The sequence below is a fragment of the Dendrobates tinctorius genome, unplaced genomic scaffold (genome assembly GCF_039654945.1).
Source record: "Dendrobates tinctorius isolate UK_male_01 unplaced genomic scaffold, ASM3965494v1 ptg000103l, whole genome shotgun sequence".
Classification (NCBI taxonomy): domain Eukaryota; kingdom Metazoa; phylum Chordata; class Amphibia; order Anura; family Dendrobatidae; genus Dendrobates; species Dendrobates tinctorius.
Window position 1 is genome coordinate 2452271 of NW_027361771.1, and position 21517 is coordinate 2473787.

At 45.0% G+C, this 21517-nt stretch overlaps 1 protein-coding gene across 5 annotated transcripts in view; it reads left to right on the forward strand.

The window, feature by feature from the left end:
- RECQL5 (RecQ like helicase 5) overlaps positions 1-21517 on the forward strand; it is a 163379-nt gene that overhangs the window by 29420 nt on the left and 112442 nt on the right. For all 5 annotated transcript variants that reach the window (XM_073587944.1, XM_073587943.1, XM_073587945.1 and 2 more), the window contains exons 7-8: positions 1915-2077; positions 9945-10027. In XM_073587944.1, the coding sequence (XP_073444045.1) occupies positions 1915-2077; positions 9945-10027 (246 nt within the window). The remainder of the gene's footprint in view (positions 1-1914; positions 2078-9944; positions 10028-21517) is intronic.

Below are 21517 nucleotides of genomic sequence, written 5' to 3' on the forward strand. Positions count from 1 at the left end.
TAGTGCAGCTTCTCGCAGACGTGCCTTGGCGTCTGCCGGAACGACCGGACTTACTGTCCCAGGGGTCGATCTACCACCCGAACTTAGGGGCCCTGTGTTTGACGGCATGGCCGTTGAATCTTGGATTCTGACCCAGGCGGGGTTTGGGCGTGAGGTGGTTGCTACGATGGTTAGCGCCCGGAAGCCAGCCTCGGCGAGGGTTTATCATAACACTTGGAAGGTTTTCTTTCACTGGTGTCGAGAGCACGGGGTTGCGCCATTGTCCTTCTCGGTTCCCAACATTCTGGCTTTTCTGCAGTCGGGTCTAGACGCAGGTTTGGCCCCGAGTTCCCTGAGGAGACAGATATCGGCCTTGTCAGTCCTTTTCCAGCGAAGGATCGCTACCAATATGCAGGTCAAAATGTTCATTCAGGGGGTCTCTCATTTGGTGCCCTCCTTTAGAGCGCCCATGGACGCCTGGGACCTTAACCTGGTTCTGGGTGTCCTGCAGGAAACTCCTTTTGAGCCGTTACAAGAAATCTCATTGTCATACCTTTCCAGGAAGGTTGTATTCTTGGTAGCCATAACTTCCATTAGGCGGGTCTCGGAGTTGGCAGCCCTATCTTGTAGAGCTCCGTTTCTGACTTTTTTTAAGGATAAGGTAGTCCTTAGGCCACCACTGCCCTTTCTGCCGAAGGTCGTGTCCTCTTTCCATATTAATGAGGACATTGTTCTGCCTTCGTTTTGTCCAGCGCCAGTACACAGAGTGGAAAGGGCGCGCCACACTTTAGACCTGGTAAGAGCTCTCAGGAGGTACGTGTCGAGGACAGCACCTTTTCGCCAGACAGACTCGTTGTTTGTGATTCCCGAAGGGCGCAGGAAGGGGCTCGCAGCCTCACGGTCGACCATAGCCAGATGGATTCATCTAACTATTCAGGAGGCTTACCGTATCAGAGGCACGCCGATTCCACCTGGAATAGGGGCGCACTCTACTCGGGCAGTGGGCGCCTCTTGGGCGCTACGGCACCAGGCTTCGGCAGAGCAGGTATGCAAGGCGGCAACCTGGTCAAGCCTGCACACGTTTTCTAAGCATTACAATGTGCATACTCATGCTTCGTCAGATACGAGCCTGGGTAGGAAAATTCTCCAGGCAGCAGTGGCACACCTTTAGACAGGAGGGCATGCGGTCTGGACTGGTGAGTTGCTCCCACCCAGGGACTGCTTTAGGACGTCCCACAGTCTTTGTGTCCCCCAATGAGACGAAGGAGAAACATGGATTTTTGTGAGTACTCACCGTAAAATCCTTTTCTCCGAGACGCTCATTGGGGGACACAGCACCCACCCTGATAGCCAGTTGGCTCTTGTTTATTTGATTAGTATAATTCCTTGTTTAATGTAGGGTGGTCCTTTTTCAGACATATGATTTTCTGCGTTAAGGCTAATTTATTGTTATGTTCTCCTACTGCTTTTGCACTAAACTGGTTTCCGCCCGCTATCAGGGCGAGTGTGTATGCGGCGGAGGAGGAGCTAACTTGTTTTTTGTATACTTAGTGTCGGCTTCCAGACGGCAGTAGCATACACCCACAGTCTCTGTGTCCCCCAATGAGCGTCTCAGAGAAAAGGATTTTACGGTGAGTACTCACAAAAATCCGTGTTTTTCCTGGATTTTGTTGGTCCACTGGTACTGACTGATTTAGGCTTTACAAAAACCAGTCCCCTGGCTCATATCTATCTTACATGAAGTGCAATAGTGGCTCATATATTCCCCATAAAATGGAATTCTTCATATCTGAAACATTTAGACATAAATTAGATCCGAAGTCTGCAGAGAACAAAAGTGGCACCTGTTTACAAAAAAAACCCAAAATATTTATGTTGGTGCAAAATAAAACACCTTTTTTCCAATATATATTTTATTTTTTTATTACGGTATAGGTTCGTTGCACACTGGAATATTGCTAAGTCAATGGCAGCTTACTATCAGGAGTCAGGTAGAGCAGGACGTGATGGCAAGCAGTCTTTTTGTCGTTTGTACTACTCCAGAACTGATCGAGACCAAGTCAGCTTTTTGATCAAAAAGGAAATTACACAGTCTCAGGTAAGTAGAGCTTTACAAGTAACTAAATCTTTTAACAGGTAGAGACCCTTTTCGGGTGTGTCTGCGTGTTGTTTTTTTGTTGTTGTTTTTTATAATAATAATAATAATAATAAATAATAATCTTTATTTTTATATAGCGCTAACATATTCCGCAGCGCTTTACAGTTTGCACACATCATCATCACTGTCCCCGATGGGGCTCACAATCTAAATTCCCTATTAGTATGTCTTTAGAATGTGGGAGGAAACCGGAGTGCCCGGAGGAAACCCACGCAAACACGGGGAGAACATACAAACTCCTTGCAGATGTTGTCCTTGGTGTGATTAGAACCCAGGACCCCAGCGCTGCAAGGTTGCAGTGCTAACCACTGAGCCACCGTGCCGCCCAAATAATAATAATAATAATCTTTATTTTTATATAGCGCTAACATATTCCGCAGCGCTTTACAATTTGCACATATTATCATCACTATCCCCGATGGGGCTCACAATCTAAATTCCCTATCAGTATGTCTTTAGAATGTGGGAGGAAACCCACGCAAACACGGGGAGAACATACAAACTCCTTGCAGATGTTGTCCTTGGTGGACAACACCACTGAGCCACCGTGCCACCCCTAATTACTTATAATAATGCTTATCCTTGGAAAGAAAGTGATGTGTTTTTCTCCTACGCCTCATTGGGGGACACAGACCGTGGATGTTATGCTGCTTGCCACTAGGAGGACACTAAGTGAACACAGAAAAGTTACCTCCTCCTCTGCAGTATACACCCTCTTGCTGGCTGAGATTTCCCCAGTTCTTGCTTAGTGTCTGTAGGAGGCACTTGGGTCTGGCTTCAGACCCCAACATTTTTATTTTCGATTTTTAATTTTTTTCTGTAAATTATTATTTTTTAATTAACGGAGTGAAGGGAGCGACGGATCATTTCAAGGGTCCGCTCTCCCCTGGACCAGCAACAGGCGAGAACACGGAGTATACCTCCCCGTACCCTCTGCTGCGACGACAGGGGCATACCTGATTCTTCTGGGCGACGGTTCCTTTATGGTCCCGGTCTCCCCACATGGATACAAGGGCAAGCGCATGGAGCACACAAAGTGCATGGAGAAGACTTTAAGAGCGTTTTGGATGCCCTGAATCAGACCCATGGCCTCTCCATCCCCCTGCCCATAGGGAGGATCGATTGAGGTATACCCCTTTAACAACTCCTCCGGCTCTGCTACATCGCTCGGGAGGATGTGATCTGCAGGCTGGGTCCTGGACAGCGCGGCCTGCACGAGCACCGGATTGGAGGTATGGGGTCGGGTCCTGGTCCCTGGGAGAAGCGCTGACCTAGTCTCGGCGATGGTACACCGGCGCCTCGTCGTGGCCCCCCCCGTTCTTTCCTTCACCCGGAGCTTACCGCGGGTAGGCCCAGAAATTTAGTTCCCGGCTTTTCGGCCTACTAGGGCACAAATTACATAGTCTTTGGCGCTTCTCGCTCTGTACAAGAAGCCCCCCTGCTAGTTTCGGGGGCCATGTCCTTTTCATCTCAGGCTCTGTGACGGCTGCGGGGGTGCGCGCTCTGACAGACAGCACCTGGTGACGCTACGGGGCCACCGCTATTCCTCCTGGGGACACAGCATCAGGACCGTGGGTAAGCTGCATCTGCCCTCAGAGCAAAGCTTAACCCCTTCTCTGCACATTCCCTGCAGCTGCAGCCCAGGCTCTGCCTGTAACCCTTTCAGGGGTGCTATGTCTCAATCTAAGGAAGCTAAAAGGGCTACTTTTGTGAATTCTCGCTCTCGCTTCCCTCTGGTGATTACTGAAGATAGTGGAGCTGGTCAGATGGAGAGTTGTCTTTCTGGGTTCCCTCTGGTGGTTACTGGAGGTAGTGGAGCTGATCTGATTGACAGAGGCTTGCCACCTGATAATGAGGAAGGCGATTGTAGATCTGGGGTTTCTGATTGGGATTTAAGACAGCTGACTCCCTCTATCCCTGCTGGTGATTTTCTTCCTGTGCCTCCTGAGGTCTTATGTCTCCTGCTCTTTCCCTGCATGTTCAGCAAAGTGGCTCATTTGTTATTCTGTTTGCATTTGATCTGGTTTTGTTTATCTCTGCTTTGTGTGGGTCAGTTAGCTCCGGCTGGGGCTGTGCTGAATCACCGCCCATATGTTACTGCATGTACCAGTTTTTGTCCCCATTTATATTGTTCTCTTTTTGCTTTGCTTACAGAATATACCAGAGTGCTGATATAGTGGGGGGGGCGAAGTCGTGCGACTTCAGTGTTTTTGTGCATCAGACGTGTTGGACTTTTTGCAGGGTTTTTTGCGTGATTGCATACAGTGTCTTTCCTTTCCTGTCCTGTCTAGTCAGTGTGGGCCCCATCGTTTGCTCAGTCTATTTTTCTGCCTGCGTTTGTGTTTTCATCTTGTCTCACCGTCAATATATGTTTGGGGGCTATCTATTCCTTTGGGGTCTGCTCCGGGGAAGTTTAGATTTCCCCTTTCTTGCTTTAGGCTTAGTTAGCTCTCCGGCTGTGCCGAGGCATCTAGGATCATTGTAGGTACACTCCACGGCTACTGCTAGTTGTGTGGACAGGATCAGGGGTCTGCATCCGCTTAGTTACCAAACTCTCTGGTTTTCTGTGGCTTAGCCAGGGCCTGCTATCCTCCTCGGTGACCCATTCATAACAGAATCACCAGCCTAACTGTAGACTCTAGGGTACTCTAAAGAAGGAAAGAATTTAAAAAAAAAAAAAGTGTCAATTTTTTTTATATATTTTTTCCTCTTTTTTTTTTTTTCTGGGGCTGTAGGAGGATATTTTTTGTCTAAATGTAGACTAAGCAATTGTCTGATCGTGTTGAGCAGCTCGCTGCTGAAGTGCGGGGAATTTCTGCCTACCAACCTCTCTGGTTTTCTGTGACTTAGCCTGGGCCTGCTATCCTCCTGAGTGACCCATTCATAACAGGCTACTAAGAAGCACACTGCATTCTTTACCGCTTGTACCACTTGCAAGACTGCCTTGCCCAGTACCCATACTAATCCGTTTTGCACGGATTGCGACCCGGCTTGTGCTCCAACGCCATCCGCCGTCGCTGCGACAGTGCTCCCTGCGTTTAGTCCCCCTGAGTGGGCTGCGTCCCTGTCACGGTCTGTGAAGTCACTGACCAAGGCTATAGACTCCCTCCGGGAATCCTCTTTAAGTCAGAACTCGTCTTTACCGCCTGAGGAGGGCTCTGGCGACGGCCGGGAACCATCCACCAGCAGGGGGCGTACTCGTTCCAGGGATCCTCAGGTCTCTAGAAAGGGGACCCATGACGCGTCCCCTAGTCACGCTCGCGCTTCAGCATTGGCGAGTTCTGTCTCTCGCTCTCCCTCTCGCCTAATATTAACAGCGAACATGACTCTGAATTCGAGTCTGACACGTCAGTCCCTCAGAATTCCCCAAATGACCAAGAGTCGCTTGATTCCCTTATAGAATCAGTCAACAAGATTCTGATGTTGGACGAGGAAAATATTCCCGCTCCGGAACATGTTATCTCCTTTAAGAAGACTAAACGTGTGCACAGGGCATTTGCCAGCCATCCGGAGTTTAAGGACATTGTCCAGAAACATAGGGACCGGCCACATAAACGGTTCACAGAGCAAAAGCCTATTGAGGCTAAATACCCCTTTGCTCCAGATCTAATGAAGGATTGGTTACAGTCCCCTTCGGTGGACCCTCTTGTATCGCTTCTTGTTTCTAAAACGCTTCTATCCATTTCTGAGGGCCCTTCAGTCAGAAACCCCCCTGATCGTCAAATTGACTACCTCGCTCAGTTTTTGAAGCTTCAGGGCCGGCCCTTTTTCCATCTTTTACGGCGACTTGGGTGGCTAAGGCAATGGCCGCTTGGGCAGATGTCTTAATTACTGCCTTCCAAGGTAGCAATCTTCCTCCGGAGGCAACCAGTGTCGCTAGGCAGATAATTTACGCAGGAAACTTTGTAGTGGACACCTCTTTAGATGCCGCTAATTGCGCTGCTCAGGCAGCCGCTAATGCAGTCTCCATTAGAAGAGTCCTTTGGCTACTCGACTGGTGGGCAGATTCCACCTCCAAAAGATTGTTGACTTCTCTGCCCTATCAAACTGGTCGCCTATTTGGAGAAAAACTGGACCAGCTCATTTCTGACGCTACCGGGGGGAAGAGTAAGTTCCTTCCCCAACAAAGGGCTGTCCAGCTGTTTCGGAATAAACAGCCGACTCGTTTTCGACCTTCTCGCAACAACTCCAGTTGATCCTCCACAACCTTCTCTTCCGGATCAAGTCGGTCCCCGCGTGGAGACAGAGGTTCCCAGGTCTCTTACAGACCTAACCGATCTTGGAAACTCAGGCAAAGAGCATCTGGATCTAGGGGAGCGCGCTCCCTAGATCCTTTACACAACAACTTGTTGCGGTATCCGGCGGACACCGACGAAGTAGGCGGTCGTCTGCTTTCATTCAGTCACTCCTGGCTCGCAGTCGTCCACGACGAGTGGGTCAGGGAGCTGGTATCCACCGGATATAGAATAGAATTTTCTTCCCCCCTCCGACACGTTTTTTTCCGGTCCTCACCTCCCAAAACAAATATAACAGCCTTCCTTCGGGCAGTTCATGCGCTGCAAAGGGACGGAGTCATCATTCCGGTCCCTCAAGACGAAAGGTTCAAGGGTTTTTATTCAAACCTTTTTGTGGTTCCAAAAAGTGACGGAACGATGCGGCCCATACTGGACCTCAAGCTGTTAAATCAGTTTGTCAAGGTACGGCGATTCCAAATGGAATCTCTACTGTCAGTTGACGCCTCCATGGAAAAGGGAGTGTTCCTAGCATCCATCGATATCAAAGATGCTTACCTTCACATCCCAATTTGTCCGTCCCACCAGCAGTTCCTCCACTTTATATTTTGCGAAGAACACTTCCAGTTCGTTGCCTTGCCCTTCGGACTTGCCACCGCCCCCAGGGTCTTTATCAAGGTCATGGCGGCTGTCATGCCATTCTTAACGCTCAGGGAGTGGTGGTACTGCCGTATCTGGATGACCTGCTGATCAAGGGTCCATTCTTTCCAGCCTGTGAGGAATCCGTGGATATCACGCCTGGGTTGGAAGATAAACTTCAAAAAGTCTTCTCCAACACCGGCCCAGCAAATTTCCATTTTGGGAATGAACTTGGACACTTCCCGCGGGTTGGTCATTCTCCCTCCAGAAGGCCCCAGCCTTACAACAGGGAGCGCGGTCTCTTTCCTGACCATTTTCTCACTCCATACGTTTCAGCATGAGAGTTCTCGGAAAAATGGTGTCAGCGATAGAAGCAGTCCCATTCGCACAGTTCCATCTCCGCCCTTTACAACATGCGTTGCTGTTGACGTGGGACAAGAACTTGTTCTCCCTGGATCCTGCGGGTCAGACAAGCCCTCAATTGGTGGACACTGAAATCCTCCCTGAATCAAGGAAAGTCCTTTCTCCCAGTACGATGGTCGGTGGTGACCACCGACGCAAGTCTTCTGGGCTGGGGTGCGGTTTTTCGTCACCACACAGCACAGGGTCGTTGGTCAATTCGAGAGTCACGTTTCCCCGTCAACATCCTGGAGATACGAGCTATCAGATTAGCCCTTTAAGTTTCCACCATCTCATCACAGGTCACCCCATCAGGATCCAATCCGACAATGCCACGGCTGTGGCGTTTATCAACTGTCAGGGGGGTACTCGGAGCAGGATGGCCATGCACGAAGTGAGTCACATCCTCAAATGGGCCGAGACCAACCATTCGCCCATCTCAGGAATACACATCCCGGTGGTAGACAATTGGACTTCGGAATTTCTCAGTCGTCAAGGTCTTGCCTCAGGAGAGTAGTCTCTTCATCCGGAAGTCTTTCAGCAGATTTGCCATCATTGGGGGACTCCGGATGTGGATCTCATGGCCTCAAGACTAAACAACAAGGTTCCTCGATTCATTGCCCGATAGCGCGATCCATGCGCCATCGGAGTGGACGCCTTAGTTCTGCCGTGGTACCAGTTCCGGCTACTGTACATTTTTCCCCCTCTTCCCTTGCTCCCGAGGGTCATCAAGAAAATCAGAGCAGAGGGAGTACCAATGATCCCAGTTGCGCCAGATTGGCCGCGCCTGGCATAGCACGCAGAAATAGTACAACTGGTCGCCGACGTCCCCTGGCGACTTCCAGATTGCATGGATCTACTCTCACAGGGCCCGATTTACCACCAGAACTCCGAGGCCCTGTCTTTGACGGCGTGGCCGTTGAATCCTGGATTTTAGCACAGTCTGGTTTTTCCCACGACGTGATCTCCACCATGATTAGTTCTAGGAAGCCCGTGTCCATGCGCATTTATCACCGCACCTGGAAAACCACCTTCTCGTGGTGCAAGGACCATGGTTGATCCCCTTGTTTTCCATTCCTTCCATATTGGAATTCCTACAATCCGTATTAAAGTCAGGCCTCGCGCTTAGCTCACTCAAGGGCCAAATTTCAGCCTTGTCAGTTCTATTCCAATGCAAAATTGCTGCCAAACAGCAGGTGAAGATGTTCATTCAGGGAGTCTCCCATGTGGTACCTCCCTATAAAAGGCCTTTGAAATCATGGGACCTTAACTTGGTTCTCAGAGCCTTACAGGAGGCTCCTTTCGAACCACTGCAGGACGTACCACTATCTGTTCTCTCTTGGAAGGTGGTCTTTCTAGTGGCAATTACATCACTCAGACGAGTTTTGGAATTGTTAGCCCTGTCCTGCCGTCCTCCTAAATTTTCATCAGGACAAGGCAGTTCTCAGGACGTCTCAGTCTTTCCTGCCCAAAGTCGTGTCTTCCTTTCATCTCAATGAGGAAATTGTTTTGCCTTCCTTCTGTCCGGCACCAGTCCCATCGCATTGAGAAGGCTCTCCACACCCTGGATGTGGTTAGGGCTCTTAGACGGTACATCTTGCGGACGGCTCCATTCCGCAAGGCAGATGCCCTGTTAATACTTCCAGAGGGGCATAGGAAGGGTCTAGCCGCTTCAAAAGCCACGCTAGCCAGGTGGATTCGCTTGGCTATTCAGGAATCCTACCGTGTCAGGGACATGCCTGTCCTAGCAGGGATTAAGGCACATTCTACCCGATCAGTGGGCGCCTCTTGGGCCATTCGGCACCAGGAGACGACAGAACAGGTCTGCAAGGCTGGGACTTGGTCCAGTCTGCATACCTTTACAAAACATTACCAAATTCATTCTCAGGCCTCTGCGGATGCAGCTCTTGGTAGGCGCATCCTGCAATCGGCAATACCTCAGCGTTAAGCCAAGTGGTACATGGGGTATTAGCAATTGTATGCTCCCCACCCAGGGCCTGCTTTAGGACGTCCCACGGTCTGTGTCCCACAATGAGGGTTAGGAGAAATAAGGATTTTTGTGTGTACTCACCGTAAAATCCTTTTCTCCGAGCCAATCATTGGGGGACACAGCACCCACCCTGTTTAGCCTTTTGGCTTACTTTAGCATTCTTAGGTTTTGACATAGTTATTGTTATTTGTTTAATGCTCCTACTGCTATTTCACTGAACTGGGGAAATCTCAGCCAGCGAGAGGGTGTATACTGCAGGGGATGAGTTAACTTTTTCTGTGTTCACTTAGTGTCCTCCTAGTGGCAAGCAGCATAACACCCACAGTCTGTGTCCCCAATGATTGACTCGGAGAAAAGCATTTTATGGTGAGTACACACAAAAATCCCTATTTTTTTTACATCCTGTATCCGAATCTTACTTGTGGAGCAGCTTATATTTCTGTAGTTGTCTTTACTTTGGAGGTACCAATCTTCAAATCACAGACTTATTCTCTCTAATAATTTTAAATTTGAATTGAAATTAAAAGAAAATATTTGTCTGTTTCAGGCAAAACGAGGAGGTGTGAAAGCATCAGATAAAGCATCAATGGCTGGGTTCGAGGCTATGGTGAACTTCTGTGAGGAATTGGGGTGAGTGTCATTGTCTTTCTCTTTTCTATTAAAGGAGTTGACCACTATGTAGAAAAATAAGTTGTGAAGCTAAAAGAATGTAATGAGGGATCCATGCTGTCCGAACTATTGGCAGCATGAATAATACCCTGGCTGTGTTAATGCAGTTGTGTATGATTTACTCTGAAATGCTGTAGCAAAAATAGTACTTTGAAAAGCTGACTGGAGAGACGACTTCTCCAGGAGGCAGGTCCCTCACACTTTCTCTCCGTCTTGATCAACTAGATTGGCAGGTCTCTCCCTATGTGTATGTAATGTGAATATAGTGAGAGACCCCAGTCTAGGTGAGTGGGGCGGTAGAACCTGCAGGGACCGGCCTCAGACTAGTCATCCTGCCAGACTTTCAAAGTATGATTTCTCTGACACACTGCAGCAATTTAGAGTATAATATACTCGATTGCAATAACACAGCCTGCGTCTGATTCATGCTGCCCATAGTTGGGGCAACATGAATCTCATGTGAGGTTCTTTTTAAAGTTATGATGACTATTTTTATACCTTTTAACCTTTTGTTGCTAGAGAATGTTGCTGTGGTTTGCCCATTTTCATGGTAGGAACCACCACTGGCAAGATGCAGTAATTTACATATGCCAGCATTGCATTCAGTGTATATTTCTGTGATATTATATCAATATACCGTAATACATAAATAGTTAGTAATTTTAGTTTGAATGCCAGATTTAGATGAATGAAAATTACTAGCAACTTTTCCTTAAAAGGTGACTCTTGTTTCAACAAGCTTTTCATAAATCATTAGTACAGAATATAACAAACTGTGTTAGATATCTTACTAGAGATGTATGCTTTTCTCTTCATTTGTGAGTAATCGGCATTTAAACTATATAGTCACTTTCTGCATTTTGTTGAGATAATATCATTAATGATTTACATTTCTACAGCAAAACACTTCACTACTCTATTTGCTTCTTTTTTTATCAATAGAACCTTTATTTTTTTTGTGTGTTTTTTAAGTGTAGTTTGTGGCTAGAGTTTGTTTTGTGCTTTTCAATATACACAGGCTGACTTATGCGTTTTCACGTGTAAACATCTGTGATTGTTTTTGCCCATGCTGTGTAGACTTTTTATCAAAGCTATTGGATTATTAGTTCTAGTATATTGGAATTCTTAATAACTTTGCAATTTGTAAAAGTAAAAACGCATTAAAAGCGCAACAAGAAGTGAAGCTCATGAAAAGGCATGGCATTTGAGTGTGAAGGAAGGCCTATAGCTTGTGATTGCCTACAAAAGTCTGGTTTGTTTTGTGAAATATCTATTTCAAGATCATAACTTGTTAACAGAATTTTAGGATTAAAAGCAAGTATTGTACTTTTTGACATCCTAATTTTTTTTATCCTGATGTATACTATATTGTAATCTAAACAATAGTGTATAAAAATGGTTGCAAATGTATCACAGGAGGTGTCTATATAATCTCTACCATTTAACCTCCACAAGTAATGATGCATAACAGGGAAAGGGTTAAAGATTTAGTACAAACTCTTCTAAATGACGCCTCTAAAACAGGGGTCCTCAATCAGAGGCTCTGACATGCGGCTCTAGACTGTCTGCTCAGACGAGTGTCACTCTCAACTATATCTGCCTACACAGGGGGTCATTATTACTACGGTAGTTATTGGGCATTACTACTTCTTAATTGGCACAGGAAACTATGAGCTCATTAGGGGCTTTCCTAGCATTATTACTTGTCAAAGGGGCTTTGCAACTTTACAACTGGCACTCGAGACAGCGATGCTTCATAAAAGGTCTGAGGCCATTATTACTTTATAAGGGCGCTGTCGTGCACTATTACTAAAAAGTAAGTGGTGAAACGGGGCATCACTATATTTTCATGGGGCACTAAGGGCATTACAGTTGTTAAATGGGCACTTGGGGCATAATTACATTATACTGTAAATGCGCACTCGGGCAATTACCATATTCATTTACAAGGGGGCACTTATAGCATTATTACTATATGAGGAGTTACGTGGGCCATTATAACTTACCGTATACACTCATGTATAAGCCAAGATTTTCTGCCCATTTTTTGGGCTGAAAGTCCCCCTCTCGGCTTATACATGAGTCATATACCTGGGGGTCGGCGGGGGAGGGGGAGCGGGGGTGTCAGAGATCATACCGACCCCCCTGGCGGGGTCTCTGCAGCCCCCCTGCTTCACCCACGGTCTCCCTTCCTGCCTTTAGCGGTCACGTGGTACCGCTCATTAAACTAATGAATATGCGCATATTCATGAGTTTAATGAGTGGTACCACGTGACCGCTGAAGGAAGGAAGAGCTGCCGGAGACCGTGGGAGTCGGCGAAGCGGGGCTGCAGAGACCGCGCCAGGAGGGGGTAAGGCTATCCAATATTCACCTGTCCCGGGTCCATCATTGCTCACCGCTGTCTGCTGCGTCCTGTGTCTGTGACGTTTAGGCAGCAGGGGGAGCGGTGACGTGGTTAGTCCGCGCCGCACCCTCTGCTGGATGAACAGTCACTGATACAGGAAGCGGCAGACAGCAGTGAGCAGCGATGGACCCCTGACAGGTGAATATCTCAGGTGCCGGGTCCTGAGCAGGAGAAGTGAGTATGGCATTTTTTTTTGCAACAGCAGCATATGGGGGCATAGTCTATGGAGCAGCATAAGAGGGCAGCATATGGGGGCATATTGTATGGGGGCATATTCTATGGAGCAGCATATGGGGGCATATTCTATGGAGCAGCATGTGGGGGCATATTCTATGGAGCAGCATATGGGGGCATATTCTATGGGGCAGCAAATGGGGGCATAGTCTATGGAGCAGCATATGGGGGCATATTCTATGGGGCAGCATATGGGGGCATAGTCTATGGAGCAGCATATGGGGGCATATTCTATGGGGCAGCATATGAGGGCATAGTCTATGGAGCAGCATATGGTGGCGTATTCTATGGGGCAACATATGGGGGCATAATGTATGGGGCAGCATATGGGGGCATAATCTATGGAGCATCATATGGAGCATAATCTATGGAGCATTTTATGGGGTATAATCTATGGAGCATCTTATTGGGGCATAATCTATGAAGCATCTTAAGGGGGCATAATCTATGGAGCATTTTATAGTGGAATATTCTATGGAGCATCTTATGGGGCATATTCTATGGAGCATCTTATGGGTCCATAACCTTTGTGAAGCATTATATGGGGCATATTATTCTATAGAGCGTCTTATGGGGGCATTATTAACCTTTGTGCAGCATTATATGGGTGTATTTTGTATGGAGCATCTTATGGGGCCCATCATGAGCTGTATGGGGCTCCTGATTCAATATGGATATTCAAAAACATTTAACCTACTGATGTCTCAATTAATTTTATTTTTATTGGTATCTATTTTTATTTTTGAAATTTACCAGTAGCTGCTGCATTTTCCACCTTCGGCTTATACGTGCGTCAATAAGTTTTCCCAGTTTTTTGTGGCAAAATTAGGGGGGTCAGCTTATACTCGGGTCAGCTTATACACGAGTATATACGGTATAAAGTTATTACTTTTAAAGGGGGCATTTGAAGCATTACTACTTTATAAGATGGCCCTCTTAGAATTATAACCCTTGAAGGGTTACATAGGTGCTTCTAAGATTTCTTCATAAAATATGGCCACTATCTCTTAGGGTAAGTTTGCACAGGACTTTTTTGCTGTGTTTTTTTTCATTGTTTTTTTATGCTAATTTCCAGCTGCTTTTTCCATTACCAGCAAAGCCTATGAGATTTCAGAAATCTCGTGCTCACACATTGTTTTTTTGTCAGGATTTTGTGCTTTGCTGCGTTTTTGGACATAGAGCATGTCACTTCTTTCAGTGTTTTTGCTGCGTTTTTTCAGCGTTTTTTACCCATTGACTTGAATGGGTGTTGAAAAAACGCTGCAAAAACGCACCAAAAACGCAGGTGTCATTATTTGCAGCTTTTTTGCTGCAGAAAAGTCATGGACATTAGCAAAGACATAGAGACAAAAAAAACGCACCAAAAATGCTTAAAAAAATGCACCTAAACCCGCGTTTTTGCTGCAGCTTCTTTCCTGCCAAGAAGATGCAGAAAAAACAGCAGCAAGAAAGTCCTGTGTGAACTTACCTAAAGGCTCCTTTACATTTAGCGATGCACCAGCGATCCCGACCACGACATGACCCGGTCAGGATAGCTAGTGCATCGCTAAATGGTCGCTAGTGAGCTGCCAAACAGACAGATCTCACTAGCGATGCAGCAGCAGTCGCTCTTACCTTTCAGACGCGGCGAGGGTGACCGTCTTCCGCCTGCGTCCATAGCTTGCTCTTCGGCGCCAGCAGGAAGCCGACGACGAGAAATGGACCAGGCCGATCTCGCGCGATCAGCGATAGCCAGCTGGGAGCCGGTCGGAGGTAAGTATAACATGTAGCGATATCGCTACCGATATCGCTGCTGCGTCACAAAATCGGTGACGCTTCAGCGATATCGCTATGTGTTAATGGGCTCTTTAGAGTTCAATGTGGCTCCCAAGTTCTAATGAACACCTCTTATCACCAGATGAATTTAAGGAAGATCCTAATCAAAAGACCGATTTGTTATTATTTGGCATACTGAAAGTAGATGTCCAGCAGGTAGCTTGCCGAAGGAAACACCTCCTACCTCTAATATATTAACAATAGAGGCTAATCACCGGTCGAAGATTGGTTTCTCAAAAGAAGAGGGCTTATTTCTATAATTCATGACTGCCATTCAGGTAAATATCTGTCCATGTGATACATGTAATTATAACAGTGTTTGTGCGTGATCAGGGTCATTTGAGGGTACATCTGTCATTATATCCTGCTTATTATTAGATGCACATCATTGTTATTACAAAATATGCCTTTACACCTATTCCATTATAGGAATCCGCAGGTGAAATACGCAAAAAACTGCACAAAATCTGCAGAAAACCCGCAGGTCATTTTACCTGCGGATTCTGCAGAATCCGCGCCGAAAAATCGGCAATGGAATCCGCAACCCATACCCTTAGGATAATATCTACAGTATATCACAAAAGTGAGTACACCCCTCACATTTTTGTAAATATTTTATTATATCTTTTCATGGAACATCACAGAAGATATGACACTTTGATACAATGTAGTGTACAGTTTGTATAACAGTGTAAATTTGGTGTTCCCTCTAAATAACTCAACACACAGGCAATAATGTCTAAACCGCTGGCAACAAAAATGAGCACACCCCTAAGTGAAAATGACCAAATTTTGCCCAATGTGTCAATATTTTGTGTGGCCACCATTATTTTCAAGCATTGATTTCATGCTCTTGGGCATGGAGTTCACTAGCGCTTCACAGGTTGCCATTAGAATCCTTTTTCATGCCTGCATGACGAAATCATGGAGCTGGTGGATGTTGGAGATGTTCCTCTCCTCCACCTTCTGTTTGAAGATGCCCCACAGATGCTCAGTATGGTTTAGGTTTGGTAACATACTTGGCCAGTCCAGCACCTTTACCCTCCCCACCTTTAGCAAGGCAGTGGTCGTCTTGGAGATGTGTTTTGTGGTTGTTAGCATTTCGTCTTTTCGGAATACTGCCCTGCGGCCGAGTTTCCTAAGGGAGGGGATCATGCTCTGGTTCAGTATGTCTCATTCCTCCCCAAACCATGACACTTCCGCCACCATGCTTGACTGTAGGCAAGACACACTTGTCTTTGTACTCCTCATCTGGTTGCTGCCACACATACTTGACACCATCTGAACCAAATAAGTTGATCTTGGTATCATCAGACCATCAAACATTGTTCCAGTAATCCATATCCTGAGTCTGCTTATCTTCAGCAAAGTGTTTGCAGGCTTTCTTGTGAATCATCTTTAGAAGAGGCTTCCTTCTGGGATGCCAGCCATGCAAACCAATTTGATGCAATGTTCAGCGTATGGTTTCAGCACTGACAAACTGACCCCCCCCCATCTCTTTAAACAATGCTGGCAGCACTCATATGTCTACTGTGAAAAGACAACCTCTGGATATGATGCTGAGTACGTGCTATCAACTTCTTTGGTCGACCATGGCGATGCCTATTCTGAGTGGAAACTGTCTTGTTAAACCGCTATAAGGTCTTTGCCACCGTGCGAAAGCTCAGTTTCAGGGGGTTCACAATCTTCTTATAGCCTAGGCCATCTTTATCTACAACAGAAATTAATTTTTTAAGATCCTCAGAATTGTTTGCCATGAGGGGCCATGTTGAACTTCTAGTGACCAGTATGAGAGAGTGTGAGAGCGATAACATCAAATTTAACACATCTGCTCCTTATTCATACCTGAGACCTTGTAAAACTGAGTCACATGACACACACAGGGGAAGTAAAATGGATTATTGTGCACAATTTGGCCATTTTCACGTAGGGGTGTACTCACTTTTGTTGCCAGCAGTTTAGACATTAATTGCTGTTTGAATTATTTAGAGGACACACCAGATTTACACTGTTATGCAAAATGTACACTGACGACTGTACATTGTATCAAAGTGTCATATCTTCAGTGTTGTCACATGAACATATACAGTGCCTTGTGAAAGTATTCGGCCCCCTGGAACTTTTCAACCTTTTCCCACATATCATGCTTCAAACATAAAGATACCAAATGTAAATTTTTGGTGAAGAATCAACAACAAGTGGACCACAATTGTGAAGTTGAACGAAATTTGTTGGTTATTTTAAATTTTTGTGGAAATTCAAAAACTGAAAAGTGGGGCGTGCAATATTATTCGGCCCCTTTACTTTCAGTGTAGCAAACTAACTCCAGAAGTTCATTGTACAGTAGATCTCTGAATGATCCAATGTTGTCCTAAATGACTAATGATGATAAATATAATCTACCTGTGTGTAATCAAGTCTCCGTATAAATGCACCTGCTCTGTGATAGTTTCAGGGTTTTGTTTGAAGCACAGTGAGCATCATGAAGACCAAGGAACGCAACAGGCAGGTCCGTGATACTGTTGTGGAGAAATTTAAACCCGGATTTGGATACAAAATGATTTTCAAAAATTGAAACATCCCAAGGAGCACTGTGCAAGCAATCATATTGAAATGGAAGGAGTATCATACCACTGCAAATCTACCAAGACCCGGCCGTCCCTCTAAACTTTCATCTCAAACAAGGAAAAGACTGATCAGAGATGCAGCCAAGAGGCCCATGATCACTCTGGGTGAACTGCAGAGATCTACAGCTGAGGTGGGACAGTCTGTCCATAGGACAATAATCAGTCGTACACTGCACAAATCTGGCCTTTATGGAAGAGTGGCAAGAAGAAAGCCATTTCTCAAAAATATCCATTAAAAGTGCTGTATAAAGTTTGCAACAAGTCACCTGGGAGACAAACCAAACATGTGGAAGAAGGTGCTCTAATCAGATGAAGCCAAAATGGAACTTTTTGGCAACAATGCGAAACGATACGTTTGGCGTAAAGGCAAGACAGCTCATCACCCTGAACCCACCATATCCCCACTGTCAAACGTGGTGGCAGCATCATGGTTTGGGCCTGCTTTTCAGCAAGGACAGGGAAGATGGTTAAAATTGATGGGAAGATGGATGGAGCCAAATACATGACCATTCTTGAAGAAAACCTGTTGGAGTCTGCAAAAGACCTGAGACTGGGACGGAGATTTGACTTCCAACAAGACAATGATCTCAAACATAAAGCAAAATCTACAGTGGAATGGTTCACAAATAAATGTATCCAGGTGTTAGAATGGCCAAGTCAAAGTCCAGACCTGAATCCAATCGAGAATCTGTGGAAAGAGCTGAAAACTGCTGTTCACAAACAATCTCCATCAAACCTCACTGAGCTCGAGCTGTTTGCCAAGGAAGAATGGGCAAGAATTTCAGTCTCTCGATGTACAAAACTGATAGAGACATACACCAAGCGACTTTCAGCTGTAATCGCCGCAAAAGGTGGCGCAACAAAGTATTAAGTTAAAAGTGCCGAAAAATATTGCACACCCCACTTTTCAGTTTTTGAATTTCCACAAAAATTTAAAATTACCAATAAATTTCATTCAACTTCACAATTGTGTCCCACTTGTTCTTGATTCTTCACCAAAAATTTTCATTTAGTATCTTCATGTTTGAAGCATGATATGTGGGAAAAGGTTGAAAAGTTCCAGGGGGCTGAATACTTTCGCAAGGCACTGTAATACAATATTGACAAATGTGATGGGTGTGCTTAAGCACCTTTGTGATATACTGTATGTGTGCATAATTATTTGGCAAGTATTTTAGTGTGCAGAATTATGCTTATCTAAATGAAAAACATAAGTTTTCCCATCTCAATTGTTTATTTTCATCTGTTAAAGTGAGAATAATAACCAAACAACTCACCATGTAAAAATTCCAACATTTATTTAAAGAAGTATATATCAGTAACCAATATAACACTGTTCTTTTCAGTAACAGTCATAAGTCTTCCACACATGGAGTCTCACAGCTTCTCAATCTGTTGACGATCAACTTTTTGGAAAGCACAAACCATAGCCTCCCGTACACTGTTCAGATAGGAGTACTTTTTTCCTTCACCGTAAATCTCCCTTTAACCCCTTTCTGACATCAGACGTACTATCCTGTCCACGGTACCCGGGCCCAAAAGACCGGGGACGGGATAGTACATCAGCGCGATCAGTGGCGCCCCCGGGGGGGAGCGCCGCTAATCGCTGTCGAGTGTCAGCTGATTATCACAGCTAACACCCGGCACTATGTGTCAGGGGCAGTCATGGATCGCCCCCGGCACATTAACCCCTGGCACACTGCGAACAAACATGATCGCAGTGTACCGGGGGCATAGGGAAGCATCGCGCAGGGAGGATGTGCTGCGCTTCTCAGAGGGTCTCCTTCCCTGCAAGCCCCCGGATCCAAGATGGCCGCGGGGGCCTGCAGGGAGGTGGCTTCCTCGGTGCCTACTGAGAGCAGGTTCTGAAAAAGCCTGCAGCAGCGCCTGTCAGATCGCTGATCTGACGCAGCGCTATGTAAATTAGTGTCAGATCAGCGATCTGTCACTAGACAGTGATGTCCCCCCCCGGGACAATAAAATAAAGTAAAAGAAAAAACACGTGTAAAAATAATTTATAAAAAATCCCTAAATAAATTTAAAAAAAATTCCCTAATAAATTCATTTTTTAGAAATAAAAATAACAAAACAATAAAAGTACACATATTTAGTATCGCCGCATCCGTAACAACCCGGCCTATAAAACTGTCCCACTAGTTAACCCCCCTTAGTGAACCCCTTAAAAAATAAAAAATTATTTTTGCATCGCTTTATTCTGCGAGCTATAACTTCTTTTATTTTTTCGCTGATGACGATGTATGGCGGCTCGTTTTTGTCGGGACAAGATGACGTTTTCAGAGGTGCGATGTTTATTTATATACGCCTTTTTGATCGCGTGTTATTACACTTTTTGTTCGGAGGTATGATAATAAAGCATTGTTTTTTCCTTTTGTTTTTTATATTTTTTATATAAAACTGTTTTCATTGCATAAAAGTGCCAAACATTAAAAAAACAACATAAATGAGGTATCGCTGTAACCGTACTGACCCGAAGAATAAAACCGCTTTATCAATTTTACCGCACGCGGAACGGTGTAAACGCACCCCCCAAAAGAAATTCATGAAATGCTGGTTTTTGTTCGAAAATGGTACCAATAAAAACATCAACTCGTCCCGCAAAAAATAAGACCTCACATGACTTGGTGGGTCAAAATTTGGAAAAATTATAGCTCTCAAAATGTGGTGATGCAAAAAATATTTTTACAATAAAAAGCATATTTTAGTGTATAAAAGCTGCCAAACATAAAAACCCGCCATAAATAGTAAATCGTAAACCCCTCTTTATCACCCCCTTAGTTAGGGAAAAATAATAAAATTTAAAGAAAATGTATTTCCATTTTCCCTTTAGGGCTAGGTATAGGGCTGAGATTAGGGTTAGGGGTGTGTTGGGGTTAGGGTTGGAGTTATAATTGGGGGGTTTCCACTGTTTGGGCACATCAGGGGCTCTCCAAACGCAACATGGCGTCTGAACTCAATTCCAGCCAATTCTGCGTTGAAAAAGTCAAACGGTGCTCCTTCCCTTCTGCCATGCCATGCCATGCCATGGAAAAAATGATTTTTTATTTGTACGGCTGTACGTTATAAACTTTTGTGAAGCCCTTGGGGGTTGAAAGTTCTCACCACACATCTAGATAAGTTCCTTGGGGGGTGTAGTTTCCAAAATGGTGTCAGTTGTGGGGGGTTTCCACTGTTTAAGCACATCAGGGGCTTTCCAAACGCAACATGGCATCCGACCTCAATTCCAGCCAAAAAAGTCAAATGGTGCTGCTTCCCTTCCAAGCTCTGCCATGCCCCGCAACAGTGGTTCCCCCCCACATATCAGGTATCAGCGTACTCAGGACCGATTGCACTATAAATTTTGCAGTCCAATTTCTCCTGTTACCCTTGGTAAAATAAAAAAATTGAGCCTGAAGTAATTTTTTTGTGAAAAAAAGTTAATGTTCATTTTTTTTTAAACCTTCAAAAGATTCCTGTGAAGCACCTGAAGGGTTAATAAAGTTCTTGAATGTGGTTTTGAGCACCCTCAGGGGTGCAGTTTTTAGAATGGTGTCACTTTTGGGTATTTTCTATCATATAGACCCCTCAAAGTGACTTCAAATGCGATGTGGTCCATAAAAAAAAAAAATAAAAAATGGTGTTGTAAAAATGAGAACTCGCTGGTCAACTTTTAACCCTTATAACTTCCTAAAAAAAAATAAAAAAAATTTTGGTTCCAAAATTGGGCTGATGTAAAGTAAACGTGGGAAATGTTACTTGTTAAGTATTTTCTGTGACATATCTCTGTTATTTAAGGGCGTGAAAAAAAAAATAGGAAAGTTGCAAAATTTTCACCAAATTTCCACTTTTTGCACAAATAAACTCAAGTCGTTTCAAAGAAATGTTACCACTATCATGAAGTACAATATGTCACAAGAAAACAATGTCAGAATCACCGGGATCCATTGAAACGTTCTGGAGTTATTACCTCATAAAGGGATAGTGGTCAGAATTGTAAAAATTGGCCCGGTCATGAACGTGCAAACCACTCTCTGGGGTAAAGGGGTTAAATCCGTATTAAGAAGGACTACAGGCCTATGGTTGGCACAATCCAGTGAGTATAGAATTGAGAATTTTGATAATGACTGATTAATTCTGGCAGAGAAAGAAGCGGATTTCTCCTGTCAGATATATTCTAAAGTAGCTTATTTTCACATGGAACAATGATTTATTAGATTAAAATTAAATCAATTGTTACTCTTTTTAAGTTACAAACATGTATCCAGTGAGATTCCACAAAATGGAGAACTATTGCTTGCGTGTTTCAGGCTCAACTAGCCTTTAATCTTCGCATTATTGTGTGTGGTACACAGAGGGATAATGGATGCTAATCC